Below are 15,711 nucleotides of genomic sequence, written 5' to 3'. Positions count from 1 at the left end.
TCATGTGAGAAGAAATATTACTTTTTTATTTTAAAAATATTCGGGTCTCACGGGTCTCATGGATCTACCCGACCCCGTTTCGTATTCGAGGTAGGGATGAGTCCGAAGAATATTTAACCGGGATGGTGTGGATAATGGGTAAAAAAATTTTCCTGAGGAGGTCTTGGATTTAGCCAAACCCGCCCCATTGACATCTCTAGCCAATATTTAGGTATATCAAGAGAACAATTACGATGACAGCCCCACTAAATCGGATGCTACTTATATTAATTTATAATTATTTTTAATCACTATTAATTTATTTACACTACAAATGCTTTGTTCAACAGAATTAACCTATTTCTAATCGTTTTAGTTCACATAACATACATTTAAAATCATCAATTTACAAGAAGCAAATATAGGAAGGACACAGTTGTTGGATTTCATGTCGATTTTGAAAGGCACGAGCTTGAACGTAAGATGTACAAACAAACTTGAGATCTATTAGCCCAACCCCAATTGGTTTCAAAGTAACCTTCCAGAAGCTTTCAAAACCATATTTACTTTTATAATCAGTGCTGCTACATACAGAGACATTGGTCAAATCTCAAAGAGGAAAGATGGAACTGTGACATTCATTTAAGCTCCAAGGCTTAGAAATCAGGTCAACAAAAGATAATTTGCAGGCTATAATTGCGCTACTTGTTACTGTAGCCATAAGCATCAACCCTAACAAGACCAGCAGCAATTGTGTTGATTTCCTGAGAAACTAGAACCTTTCTGAGTAACTGCTGAGACAACTATGAAACACAAGTTTGTCTCATTGGTGTGAGAAGCCTTGCAAACCGGAGTGGAACATGAGCTCTAATTAAAGCTCCATTCTCGACATATTCCTATCAAATGATTAAGCACCAAAGATACACGGTCAGAAAATATTCATGAAATGCTTACAAGATCTTCATTGCAGTAGCAGAATTTTTAATTAGATCAAAATTACAAGATCAAGTTATTCTCTTATAATGGTGTCTTACGATTCAGTTGTTGCATTAATAAGACAGAATTTCGTTATACAAAAGTTACCCTCTATCCTAAACACAGCAATAGATGGTGCATGAAAAAAGAGAGAGAACACTTACAGTTTTCTCAACCATCCCAACTTGGTGTATGATGCTTAATAGTTCTCCTTTGTCAAAGGGAATTAGAGCTTCCACCCACACCATCATATCCTATCGCATAAAAGTTAGTTGAGTTAAGTACATTGAATTTACATCTACAAACCTGCATTGTCAAAATGAAGATGTGGGAAAACTTAATATTAGTGGTGTGGTGCGTTGTAACTTGTAAGTTATAGACATCAAGAACCTTTAATTTTTCTTGAACTGCATTATAGAAGTCATCCAACCCTTCACCGGTTAAAGCAGACATGCATACAACATCTACATTTATCTTGGCTTCAGATTTGATTTTGTCAGGGTCCTTTGCGTTATCAACCTGAAAAAAATAAGAATTAAATAGAGATGAAAGGGATATCATCCATTTCGTTTGAGTCCATGGACCTTATATAAAAAATCTAGCACCTCAATCACCGTCAACAAACTTGTCTAGCATTGTATTATCATACCTTGTATAAGCCTGCTAAATTGTGGAAAAAACCAATTACTAGTACCATGGTAATTGATCAAGAGATGACACTCACATGTGGCTCATCTGAGCTAGCTAACACAAACAGATTGTGTGACACATATTTGAGTTAGCTATCACTCCAAGATGATATATAGTACAGTGAAGTTAATAGAGAATTTGGGAAGAGGATATACTTGTAAATCTCGAAAATATACTGGATTGGGCAATTTGAATTGAAGTTGTCAAGCCATCTACAAGGGCTTAGTCAAAGCAAGAATTCAAAGCAAGAATTCAGTGTGAAACGATCTAGCTTCCTCCACTTGTGGAAAGGTATATCACATTTCAAGATTCATTAATGAAATTGATTCAGATACTATTTCTAGTCTACTTAAATTTTATTTATCACGATTTCTGGATTAATTTTTTACATTTTAACAATAATGATACTTCTTACTACATAGGCTAAGATATCATCTGACCAACAACCAATTAAAAAATGGAAACCTATACGATAAAGAATACACCAAATGACCCCCGGTTAGTTTTAAGCAAGAGGTATCAACTCGCTCTAGCACCATGTTAATAAAGAAAAAATTATATAATCATCCCGCATCCACAAACAAACTCAGTCACAGGGCTATAACACATTTAATATTTTCTCTTGATTTTAAAAACATAATCACCCCAGTATTATAGGCGAGAAAAAATCTTAAGAGATTTAAAAGGACCAAATCTATTCACTAAATCATTAATAAAACTGAAATTAATTATTTACACGATATATGATTATTTTAACCATCACTCTGATAAATCAAAATAGATTTTATAACAGTCTTCACTGCTCATCTCGAATCTGTGAGAACCGAAATTTTTGAAAAATGTAATTAATAAGTTGTAAGAAAATTTTAGTATGAGATTTTTATTATTTATTAAAGGAGATATGTTTATGGGAAATAATTGTTGGGAATCTTTATGGCAAAGTCAACAATACCTACACTAAGACATGTTAATTTCGAAAATTTGGGGAATAAGATTTACAAGGTTGGGATACCATACAAGTTGAGAGGAATTAAGGCATAAGGAGTACAAGCAAATTTCGAAATTCCCCTAGATTTAATGCCTAATTATTATAATGGTTAGATACTTGGTTTGTTGGAAGGAAATCATCAAGTTTGTGCACAAAATCCCTTAATCTAGTATCAAAATTTTCGAGCCAAGCAAGGTGGGAAGAATCAAGGATTAAATCTCACAACTTAGGTAGCTCAATTTTCGAAATATGGCAAGGATATTGGAATCAAATATTGAGGGATTTGAAGCAAATTTGGGCATGATTGGACTACCATATTGAGCTCCATCCTTCTCCCCTATAAATACCACACCATACCTAGCCCTCCTCACACCTAAATCTCGAAATACTTGCTGCAAATTTTCGAGAATTTCAGCAACTCTCCCTAGCGAAACTCTGCCCAAATATCGTCTCAAAATCATCCGAGAAATCGAACCGAAGCGCTGCCCGGACAAGGAGCGAGGAGCGATCTAAATTCCATAGCCAAGCAGTCACGTTTCTTTAGCAATCAAATACTGTAAGTGGGCTTATTTTTAAACTTTAAAATTTCGGATTCGGGTATGCATGTTTTCGATTTTTACAAGAAAAATAAATAGTCGAGTACAATATTCTTTCTACTCTTTTCGTGTAATTGTCATACGATTTCAAAAGCACTGTGAGGAGTCGACTGTATACGGGAGGGAATCCCAACCACGACGTACCCTTACGCGGTGGGGGACATAACCGCTATACGGCCTCGCCCCCTTAGAGGAGTAAAAATTAGGGACTGACGTCAGTAAACCGTAGAAAGTAGATGAGTCGCAGTGCTGGGTCAATGTTATGCATGTTTATGAAGTACGTATGAACTCATGATTTATGATTCGAAATTTATGCATGTTGTCTTTATTGTGCTCAATTTTCCCCACTTGCTGAGTATTCCCAAATACTCACCCCTCTTACAACCCTTCCCAGATAAGTCCGAAGAACAGATTGAGGAGGAAGAGTCCGAGCAGTTTTGGGGATGGTGAATGCTCAAGGAAATCGATTATGTTTAAGTTATTATTAATTAGATTTACGTTTCCGCATTAAAACTCTGTCGTCTTATTTATTTCGGTAATTGTAAAGACAATGGCTATTTAATTTGAGATTTATGATATATAAACTGGTTCGGTTTATACTGTGCTACAAGAAGCTTGTTGTTTCGATTGTGTGATTGTAAAACAACGCCGGTGTCAAATCCCGAGTTTCGGGGCGTGACATTTAAGTGGTATCAGAGCCGCCAGGTTCATAATCCGAGTGGAAAAAAAAATCGATTTTCAAAAAAAAAAAAAACCCTAAAAAAATTTTCGGTGGAATTTTAACTCGAGGCCGATGCTACCCCCTCCGAAACGGCCCAACGAGCAAGGCTCACCACCCTAAAGTCCTGAGCACCAGGCTGAAATCGCGAAAATCCTTCGTTTAGGCCTCCGAAACGTCGTTTTTGCCGTTTTAGGAAATATTCGTAGACCCTATAACTTCTCGTAGGAAATTCCGAATTCGATTCCGTCAATTTTCCCGGAATCCTCTCGACATATTCTTCGAACCCATATGTCAAATTCCAAACTTCCCATTTTTGGAAAAAAAAATATATTTATTTAAATTTCGAAAAATTTCATATATATTGCATATTCTCACTTGTTATATACTGTCTATTTCGGATTCTGAGCATTTCCTTTTTTTTGATTTCAGGAAATGGCTCCATCTACCCCTATGCGGCCCCACACCCGTGCCCAAGCTGCCATTCGTCTGAAGGAGCTTGCCCTTCACTATCAGTCCCGTCAGATTCGACGACTTGGAGCCTGATTGAGTGAGAGGAGGAGTGAGGTCGAAACCTTAACCGCTGAGAAAGAAGAGATTCAGGTCCGCCTTAATCAGTCCATCTATCAAGGTGAGCTAGTTAGGAGTGATAACATGGACCTCAGAGATGTCATAGAACAGTGCAAATATCAAAATGGAAAGTTGCGAGAGGATGTGGAGCGCTATCTCAAAGAATTGGAGGAAGAAAAACAGCTGAATGACAGGAGCAAAAAAAGACTCGAAAATCTAAGTGAGGCTATAAGCTGCATTGCCAAAGTGAACCACCAGCTGACTCAACAGGGTGAAGCGCTGAAGAACAAGATCAAGGAGAATAAGAAGGGGTACGAACTACGCCACCAGAGTACCATAGATCTGTTGGACGAGGCCGAGGCAGATGTTCAGGGGTGGAAAACACAGGTGGCCCAGCTTAATGCAGAGAATGCCCAGCTCACCCACATGGTGGAGCTACTGCAAGAGGAGGAGCCGGAGGAGGAGCCGGAAGAAGAGGAGCCGATAGAGATCGACGAGCCTATAGCTGCCATAGGAGATGACGAGCCTATAGCTGCCATAGGAGATGGAGAGATAGATGATTAGAGTTCTTAGTTACCTTTCCCTATTACTAGGAGTTTATCTTTCCATTGTTGCTATTTTATTTCAGTCAGTATGATTTATTTCCATTCAGCACGCTTTGTTCATTTAGTTGTTTCTTTACATTCAAAAAATTAATAAAATTATGATTATTTATTAATCTCAGTTGTTCATGTATATTCAAGTTATGCTTACTTATTAATTTCAGTTGTTCCAGCATAACTTATCTATTCAATCTTGTTATATATACAACAAATTCTTAGAAGCGTTTAACTTGTAGGAAATGGCCGGTAGACCACCAAGACAAAACCGCAACCCCCGTTATGCTAACAACAACAACAACAACACTAATGAAGAAGGCAACGGGCCTCCACCTCAGTTCAATCTCAATCAAGCGGACCTAATGGCTATAGCCACGATCGTGGCGACGACACTTCAGGGGTTAGTGAACCCCAATGCTAATCAGCAGCCCCCACCTCCACCACAGCATGGGGTCAAGTTTCATTATGAATCACTGCGCAAGAATAGGTGCCCAACTTTCAGTGGCGCTGCCGACCCCGAAGTTAGCCAGAGCTGGCTCAAAAGCGTGGAAACTCAGTTGAGACTGTTGGAAGTCCCGGATGCACTAAAAGTGGACGTGATAGTGCCCTTCCTGGAAGACAAGGCAGCTAAATGGTGGGAAACAGTCTCGCCAGCCATGACCGCTGCTGGACCAATCACATGGCGAATCTTCCGAGAAACATTTCTGAAACAGTACTACCCGGCAGAAGTCAGACTGCAGAATCTAAGTGAGTTTGAAAATCTCAGCCAGGCCCAAGATATGTCAGTAGTGGAATATACCTCTCAGTTCAATGCCCTTGGATCGTATGCTCCAGCGATTATGGCGGATGAAGTTCTGAAATTGCACCGCTTTAAGAAGGGGTTGAACAGCAGGATCCAATCAGCTCTAGCGGTCTACCAACCTGCCAACTTTTCAGATTTGATGGGTGCGGCTATCCGAGCCGAAGCTGATATTCGTCGAAGAGAAGGGGAAAACAGGAACAAGCGACCCCCTGTCAACCCGCCTTCTCAGGGCAGACCAATGTTCAAGAGGCCCAATCAGTCGGGTGGACCTCCCTCAGGGAAATTCCCCGCCAATAACAATCAAGGACTCAAGCCATGCTCAACATGTGGCTTCAAGCACTCCGGGGAATGCCGAAGGGCCGCCAGCGGTGTATGCTTTGGATGTGGGAAAGCGGGGCACCGAATTGCAGAATGTCCTACCGCTGCCAACCGACCAGCAGGGCCAAACAGAGGAACTGGGCCAAATACGGGAGCAGGCCCTAGTAAACCAAAGGAGGACAAACCCAATGCTAGGATCTTTGCCATGACTCAGGAAGAGGCTGACGACGCAACTGAAGTCGTGTCAGGTACCATTATAATTAAATCAGTACCTGCCTACGCATTATTTGATTGTGGTGCTACACATTCCTTTATGTCTAAGAGTTTTGCTAAGAAGTTAGGAAGTAAGCCTGATAAACTAACTGCACCTTTCCGAATAGCCACACCTACTAATAGAGCCGTTGAAACGAACGAGATTTACAGAGATTGTAAAATCAGTATTAGTGATCAGACTTTTAGCGCCGATTTGATACAGTTGATCATGGTCGATTTCGACGTAATCTTAGGAATGGATTGGTTAGCAAGAAACAGTGCAATAGTAGATTGTAAAGGGAAGAGAGTTAAACTCCTAACCGCAGAGCAGAAGGAAGTCGTGTTTCATGGTAAATCCAGGGAACGGAAGTTGCTACTTTCCGCATCTCAAACCTGGAAAGCCATGAAATCCGGGGAGGACATCTACCTAGCGATGGTCAGGGAAGGAAAAGAAGAAGTCGAAATGAAACTGGAAGACATCCCGATAGTGAGAGAGTTCCCAGATGTTTTTCCTGAAGAGCTCTCAGGGACGGTCCCGGACCGTGAAATTGAGTTCGAAATCAACTTGGTTCCCGGTGCTGCACCAATCTCTAAAGCACCCTACAGAATGGCACCAGCCGAACTCAAGGAATTAAAAGAACAACTCCAAGAATTGATAGATAAAAGGCAGATTCGACCGAGTGTGTCCCCGTGGGGAGCTCCAGTACTCTTCGTAAAGAAAAAGGACGATAGTATGAGATTATGCATCGACTACAGAGAATTGAACAAGATCACAATCAAGAACAGGTACCCTCTACCTCGGATAGACGATCTGTTTGATCAGCTTAAAGGAGCCGTCGTCTTTTCTAAACTGGATCTGAGGACAGGTTATCACCAGTTGAAGGTCAGGGCTGAAGATATCCCCAAGACAGCCTTTCGAACTAGGTATGGGCATTACGAATTCACAGTGATGCCTTTTGGTCTGACCAATGTACCGGCAGCATTCATGGACCTGATGAACAGAGTATTCAAGCCATTCCTGGATCAGTTCATAGTGGTATTCATCGACGATATCCTCGTCTATTCTCCTGACGAGACGAGCCATGAAGAGCACCTTCACCTTGCTCTGCAGACCTTAAGAGAGAATAAGCTCTATGCTAAGTTCCGCAAGTGTGAATTCCGGCTAAGGAGTGTGTCATCTCTGGGACACGTGATTTCGAGAGAAGGAGTGTCAGTGGACCCAAGGAAGGTAGAGGCGATTACTGAGTGGCCGAGACCGAAGAACGCCACCGATATCAGAAGCTTTCTTGGATTGGCAGGTTACTACCGGAAGTTCGTCGAAGGGTTCTCCTCGATAGCCGTGCCACTGACGAGACTAACACAGAAGAATTCTAAATTCATCTGGAATGACGATTGTGAGAAGAGTTTCCAGACATTGAAAGGAAAACTCGCATCCACACCAGTGTTAATATTGCCTGCAGAGAATAAGGATTTTACCATCTACAGTGACGCATCTGAGGAAGGTCTGGGATGCGTACTCATGCAGGAAGGAAGAGTGATCGCCTACGCATCAAGGCAGTTGAAACCGCTATGAGCAGAATTATCCTACTCATGATCTGGAACTAGCAGCGGTTGTCTTCGCCTTAAAGATTTGGAGACACTACCTCTATGGTACTAAATGTAAATCTTCACATATCATCAGAGCCTCAAGTACTTGTTCACCCAAAAGGAACTTAATATGAGGCAAAGGCGATGGATCGAACTTCTGAAAGATGATGACTTGACCATAAGTTACCATCCGGGTAAAGCAAACAAGGTGGCTGATGCGCTAAGTCGGAAGGGCCATGGCAAGGTAACTCTAGCGTCCCTCTCGGCCCAGCCATGTCTGCAGGAGACCGTCAAGTTAAACCAGGATCGAGACCCGGTACTGACTAAACTTAAGGAGCAGGTCAGAGAAGGGAAGACTCAGGATCATCAGATTGATGACAAGGGAATTTTGTGGATGAAAGGAAGGTTGTGTGTGCCCGACAGCGACAACCTTCGCCAAGAGATAATGGCAGAGGCACACAAGTCAAAATTCGCAGTCCATCCAGGCAGTACGAAAATGTACAGGGACCTCAAGAATAGTTTCTGGTGGAATGGCATGAAGAGGGACATAGCGGAATTCGTCTCTAGATGTCAGGTATGCCAACAGGTCAAAGCAGAACACCAGCGACCTGGAGGATTACTGCAACCTTTGGAAATTCCCGAATGGAAGTGGGAGCATATTTCCATGGATTTTGTGGTAGGATTGCCAAAGTCTAGGCAAAGCCACGACGGTATATGGGTGATCGTGGACAGACTCACAAAGACTGCACACTTCCTACCCGTCCGCATGAATTACAATCTCGACAAATTGGCTTCACTGTACATGGACAACATTGTGAGGTTGCATGGAGTGCCAGTGAGCATCCTATCTGATAGAGACCCGAGGTTCGTCTCGCGCTTTTGGAAGAGCTTTCAGGAGGCCATGGGAACGAAAGTGACCCTAAGTACGGCCTATCATCCTCAAACCGATGGGCAAACGGAGAGAACCATCCAAACCTTAGAAGATATGCTGCGAGCATGCGCTCTGGAATTCAGTAGCAATTGGAGTACTCATCTACCCTTAATCGAGTTTGCTTACAACAACAGCTATCACAACAGCATCGGAATGGCTCCATACGAAGCCTTGTATGGAAGGAAATGTCGATCACCACTTTATTGGGACGAAGTGGGAGAGAAAGCCTTAGTGGGACCCGAGCTAGTACAAATGACTGTGGACAAAGTTAAAATTGTCCGAGAAAAGCTTAAGGCAGCTCAAGACCGACAGAAGAGTTGGGCAGATCTTAGAAGAAGGCCTGTGGAGTTCAATGTGGGCGAGAAGGCTTATGTGAAAGTCTCGCCTATGAGAGTAGTTGTCCGATTCAGTAAGGCCGGGAAGCTGAACACTCGATATGTTGGACCATTCGAAATCTTGGAAAAAGTGGGCACACTAGCATGCAAATTGGCATTGCCACCAAGCATGTCAAGGATCCACAACGTGTTCCATGTGTCCCAACTGAGAAGGTACGTTCCAGACCCGAGTCACGTATTAGAGGTAGAACCACTCTTGGTCGAAGGAAACTTGGGAGAAGGACTGAAATACGAAGAAGTCCCTATCAGAATAGTGGACACCAAAGAACAAGTCCTCAGACGACGCATTATTCCCTACGTCAAGGTACAGTGGTCCAACCACACGGAGCGAGAAGCAACTTGGGAAGTTGAAGAGAAGATGCGAAAAGAATATCCCTACTTATTCGGAGACCAAGCCAACTCCAGTTTCGAGGACGAAACTTCTCCTAAGGAGGGAGGGATGTGAGAACCGAAATTTTTGAAAAATGTAATTAATAAGTTGTAAGAAAATTTTAGTATGAGATTTTTATTATTTATTAAAGGAGATATGTTTATGGGAAATAATTGTTGGGAATCTTTATGGCAAAGTCAACAATACCTACACTAAGACATGTTAATTTCGAAAATTTGGGGAATAAGATTTACAAGGTTGGGATACCATACAAGTTGAGAGGAATTAAGGCATAAGGAGTACAAGCAAATTTCGAAATTCCCCTAGATTTAATGCCTAATTATTATAATGGTTAGATACTTGGTTTGTTGGAAGGAAATCATCAAGTTTGTGCACAAAATCCCTTAATCTAGTATCAAAATTTTCGAGCCAAGCAAGGTGGGAAGAATCAAGGATTAAATCTTACAACTTAGGTAGCTCAATTTTCGAAATATGGCAAGGATATTGGAATCAAATATTGAGGGATTTGAAGCAAATTTGGGCATGATTGGACTACCATATTGAGCTCCATCATTCTCCCCTATAAATACCACACCATACCTAGCCCTCCTTACACCTAAATCTCGAAATACTTGCTGCAAATTTTCGAGAATTTCAGCAACTCTCCCTAGCGAAACTCTGCCCAAATATCGTCTCAAAATCATCCGAGAAATCGAACCGAAGCGCTGCCCGGACAAGGAGCGAGGAGCGATCTAAATTCCATAGCCAAGCAGTCACGTTTCTTTAGCAATCAAATACTGTAAGTGGGCTTATTTTTAAACTTTAAAATTTCGGATTCGGGTATGCATGTTTTCGATTTTTACAAGAAAAATAAATAGTCGAGTACAATCTTCTTTCTACTCTTTTCGTGTAATTGTCATACGATTTCAAAAGCACTGTGAGGAGTCGACTGTATACGGCAGGGAATCCCAACCACGACGTACCCTTACGCGGTGGGGGACATAACCGCTATACGGCCTCACCCCCTTAGAGGAGTAAAAATTAGGGACTGACGTCAGTAAACCGTAGAAAATAGATGAGTCGCAGTGCTGGGTCAATGTATGCATGTTTATGAAGTACGTATGAACTCATGATTTATGATTCGAAATTTATGCATGTTGTCTTTATTGTGCTCGATTTTCCCCACTTGCTGAGTATTCCCAAATACTCACCCCCCTTACAACCCTTCCCAGATAAGTCCGAAGAACAGATTGAGGAGGAAGAGTCCGAGCAGTTTTGGGGATGATGAATGCTCAAGGAAATCGATTATGTTTAAGTTATTATTAATTAGATTTACGTTTCCGCATTAAAACTATGTCGTCTTATTTATTTCGGTAATGGTAAAGACAATGGCTATTTAATTTGAGATTATGATATATAAACTGGTTCGGTTTATACTGTGCTACAAGAGGCTTGTTGTTTCGATTGTGTGATTGTAAAACAACGCCGGTGTCAAATCCCGAGTTTCGGGGCGTGACAGAATCACTTTCAGATGATCACATGATGCGATTATTGAGCAATTTGCCATTTTTCAGGTATTGAGTTTGCCAAGAGGATTTCGTAGGTAGACGAAGAAAAAACTAGAAATAGACCACAAGGGATTATGTGAACAACGAATTATAATTCTTAAGGATATAAAATGGCTTCAAGTACCTTGTTCCAAACGATTAACTTTGGTATAGACGATGCTTCAAGCTCTGAGAGAACTTTGTCCACAGCCTCAATCTGAAGCTCTGCCAGTGGATGGCTGATCCAAAGAGGGTGACATGATTAAAAGCTGAACAATGCAATATCACAGCCCCCTCTTAAATTGATCGTACCTAATATCTACTACATGCACCAGAAGTGATGACTCGGATATTTCTTCCAATGTTGCCCTAAACGCAGCTACCTGGAAGAAGAAAGAGCAATTTAATGAGAAAGGAACAGATTCTAAATTCATCAGATAAAACAATTGAATTGTTTCAATAAAGTGTCAACCACACAGGAACAACTATTATTCCCAATTCAGAAAACATAATAGCACACATATCCTCTGACTACTGAAAAACAACCACGATATAGCTAGAGTGCGAAAAGTCATACCAGCGTCGTTGGTAATTTTTGAATGAAGCCCACTGTATCAGTTAGAAGAAACTCCTTCCCGTTCTTCATCTAGACAAAAGATCATAAACACCCACGTTTAGGTATGCGAAAAAAGAAACTACATGATAGAACAAAACTGCATTGACAAGAGAATTTTGTTACTAATTTAGACCACTAATAACATTCTTGGTGGACCTTGAAAATTTTAATTCTACCCTTGAAGCTACATTCTAAAAGAATGTTACTCTGCTTAGAATACTAACTATGGAATCCATAAAAGAACATTTCTAATCATTAATGCCCAAAAGAAGCATTTGACTTGATGAAAATATGTGCAATATGAATGGATTTTTTTTATCAGTTTATCACTAGTAATATCAACCGCTTAGACCTTCCAAAACCCTTGAAATATTGATAAAAGAAAACTGGCATGTTGTGAGGTGAAACTATCATCAGACAGTTGAAGAAAACAAGTTCTTTCAGGAGCAATTTACTCACATGTACCCTTCTTGTAGTAGGATCAAGAGTTGCAAATAACTTGTCCTCAGCAAGAACATTTGCTCCAGTCAATCGATTTAAAAGTGTACTCTTTCCAGCATTTGTATACCCAACCTAATTATGGACAGATATCAGGTCTTGATATTATCCCCAAGCGAATACAAACAAATGGTAATTTCCTACCAAAGAAACAACTGGAACAGGTACGGCAACACGTCTGTCCCTGTACTGCTTGCGGTGTTTACGGACAGATTCTATCTCTTTCTTGAGAGCAGCTATCTGAAACAAGAAGAAGAATTGCACATTACACTTATACAGGACACACATTCAAGAAAGTTGAATACAGGCAATTTAAAGAAAAGGCAACAAGCAAATCAAAGTGCCTCACGGAGACAGACCAGCAGGGGATAAGTCATCAATTACAATTATTACAGGTTAGAACAATATGATTATAGACGGATATCCATGAAAAAATCAATAGCTTGTAATAGTAGGTTTTGAGATCCAGAGTTTCAGACCGCTCAGAAACCTGTAATATTGACTGGGATGCAGGCAACTGTCTGCACATCCAGATTACATTTGACCATGTAACTCTAAAGCTCGTTCACAAACTCCAGTTCAGTCCCATTTCCTTGTTTTTAACAACATAAAAGAGAATGTAAAATTATACTTTACTTTTCCAGAATCTCTAATACCGCGCTGCACCCTTTTTCCATATCTCATTTCTTACTTCCGTTTTTCTACAATTTTAACATCATCTTCTTTTATTTTCTCTCTCGGTTTAATTACTTTATTTTCTCTCTTTCCTTTTTAATTATTAACAAACAAAGTGGATTCTTACCGCCACTTTCATACATGATACAACCAAAATCATAACACCACCACTGTGGTGCCACCTCATCCATAAGGCGACCAGTTATTTCTTTAAGTATCTTTGCTTTTACGAAAAAATGGGTTGTCAAATGTTCCAGCCATTTGGACTCAGCTCAGCTCAGAAATTATCATGAGCAACAATCGGGGAAGTTGAATTGTCCAATCCAGGACAGTATTTAAGCACTTGAAAACTTCTCATAAATACAAAGGTAACAAATTAAACAATTCCACGACAATATGCAAAAATATCATAGTTTAGAAAACATAATCTTTGAATATAAATTACATTATAACATAAGGATTTGATGTCCTTGGATGACAGTACACAATAATGTAATAATATTGATTTGACTTATCCCTCACATCAATAAATTTAGAACAAAGTCTTTCAGCGATTAGGAAACAAAAAGCTGACCAAAAAATGGCAACATAAATTTCGCCCTTGGATGAAATGTGAAATTTAGCAATAGTAGGAAAAGCAAACAGCACACCTGGTCACGTAAGATACGTTTATCAACTTCAATTTGTTTTTCACCCATACCCTTCACTTGTCCACCAGATTGACGCTCAAGGTGGGTCCACATTCTCGTCAGCCGGGGTAATTGATATTCCATCTGAGCCAATGAAACCTGCAAGCAAAAAAATTTATAGTCAGCATTAAGAAAAGATATACTTCAATACTATTTGTGCCTGAAGGCTGAAGCAAAACGTACTTGCAAAGAAGCTTCACGTGTAGCTGCCCGCTGATTGAAAATATCGAGGATGAGAGCAGTGCGATCACACACTCTGACATCTCCCCCAAATGCCTTTTCAAGATTTCGCAATTGCCTGTGTTCAAAATTTAAAAATATTATAAATGGCAGGGAGGAGAAAAAAATAAGCAATTTAACTTGAAAACCCCTGCATACAGATAAGGAGAAGCGAGGCAAAAACACATGGGCATTGACTGATAAAACACAATAAACAGGCACTTATATGAAAAAAAAAAAAAAAACAAACAAACAAACAGGCACTTATATGTTCAGGAATTACATAGAATAACATAACCGGAAGTCTGGCAAAAAACTAACCCTGGCGAAAGTTCATCATCAAAAATTACAGTCTCCACATCAAATGCATGAATCGCACTCTTGATTTCTGCCACCTTGCCTGATCCTATGTACGTCCTCGAATTTGGCGTAGCTAGTCTGCATCAAAGTAAAACAATTGAGCCTCCGATAAGGAGATATCTTGATAATTTATCGTAAAATAACAAACTTGCAAAAATTAAATCACAAATCCCATACCAATACTACGTACTTTTGATAAGTAGAACCAACAACAGTTAATCCAGCTGTGTCAGCTAGCTGCTCTAATTCACTAATTGAGTCCTCTATGCCAAATGAGCCATCGGTGTCTTCACCTTTCCTTGCCACACCGACAATATAAGTCCTCTCTTCAAACACCTATGTTCGAACCCACCTATTAGTTTACAGAACGACGGGAAGCATATCCATGTTTGCTGTTTGAAATTCTGATTCTTTCCAGCCTTTTGGATGGAAAAACTGAATCGTAATTATTGACACAGAATGAATAACTCAAAAGCATATAACCTCGTAAAAAAGAATGAATCAAAAACAAAAAGCAACAATAGCTTCTTAAAAAAAAATAAATAAATGAGTAAGCTCAAAGAATAGTTAGAAGACGAACCTCTCGTCCGTTTCGTAACTTAAACCTGCTATTGACATCGTTTTCATCTAAGTCTGCACTTTTCTTCAACCGAATTTCATGATTAGCCTCATGAGCATCTTCCGCGTGAGTTCCAGGAACCCCATTGACAACTTCATGTACCTCATCCTCTGTTTGAACCTCGAACGAAACGTTCCGGTCCGAAACGGTGTCGTCTGGGTAGACAACTCCGACTCCATCCGCATGAAGAGCCTTAACGAGAAAACGTGAGCTGAGATTTCCGCAGGAAGCTTCGAATCTGAAACATTGGAGGGGTTTGATCTTTGGGTTTGGAGGCCATGGATGGTGATTTGGGAATGAATGTTTGGAGATGGAGTAGCTGGATAAGCTCATGGTAAATCAATTATCACAAATTTCCGGAAACGAGAGAAACACATATATATATAACTTAAATAAAAGGAAGGAATCATTCACCCTGACGGTGCCGGTCTGGAACCCGATAATCCGCCCGGTTCGATTAAAGTTTTTATTACACCAAAAATAATAATATAAATTTTCAGAAACGAATATTTATTTATTTTTTATCTGAAAATATGTATGGAATTAATCCATTTAACATAATCAATCTCATCTCAAGAGAAAAACTACACATTTTATTATCATTAAAAACTGGAATTGAAAGTGTAAGAGATATTTTCAGTTGAATCGACGTATGATCCGGCAGGAGTACCATCTTTGATTCTTTAGTGTTAATACAAAAAGGCCACGCATTTTCTAA

General features: G+C 40.1%; 1 protein-coding gene across 1 annotated transcript; it reads right to left on the bottom strand.

Annotated features, from left to right (window-relative positions):
* Positions 1-331: 331 nt before the first annotated feature.
* On the bottom strand, positions 332-15,367 carry LOC142554149 (uncharacterized). The gene is made up of 13 exons (XM_075664813.1): positions 14,955-15,367; positions 14,565-14,710; positions 14,336-14,452; positions 13,979-14,093; positions 13,757-13,894; positions 12,576-12,671; positions 12,393-12,506; positions 11,895-11,963; positions 11,630-11,700; positions 11,463-11,556; positions 1,345-1,473; positions 1,119-1,208; positions 332-875 (listed from the first exon to the last, which is right to left on the bottom strand). The coding sequence occupies exons 1-13, from the start codon at positions 15,324-15,326 to the stop codon at positions 783-785; spliced, it is 1,644 nt and encodes a 547-aa protein (XP_075520928.1). The 5' UTR covers positions 15,327-15,367; the 3' UTR covers positions 332-782.
* Positions 15,368-15,711: the final 344 nt, after the last annotated feature.

This window comes from Primulina tabacum, chromosome 1 (assembly GCF_025594145.1).
Source record: "Primulina tabacum isolate GXHZ01 chromosome 1, ASM2559414v2, whole genome shotgun sequence".
NCBI lineage: Eukaryota > Viridiplantae > Streptophyta > Magnoliopsida > Lamiales > Gesneriaceae > Primulina > Primulina tabacum.
The sequence above is the reverse complement of the archived record's forward strand: the minus strand, read 5'-3'. Positions and strand labels throughout refer to the sequence as shown.

What these genes read in the sequence shown, in the direction of transcription:
- LOC142554149 (XM_075664813.1), bottom strand. Translation starts at nt 15,326, where the DNA reads ATGAGCTTATCCAGCTACTCCATCTCCAAACATTCATTCCCAAATCAC. An exon ending in AACGTATCTTACGTGACCAG is followed by an intron (nt 12,672 to 13,756) that starts GTGTGCTGTTTG and finishes TTCTTGTTTCAG; the next exon opens with ATAGCTGCTCTCAAGAAAGA. An exon ending in GTGCATGTAGTAGATATTAG is followed by an intron (nt 11,557 to 11,629) that starts GTACGATCAATT and finishes TCTTTGGATCAG; the next exon opens with CCATCCACTGGCAGAGCTTC.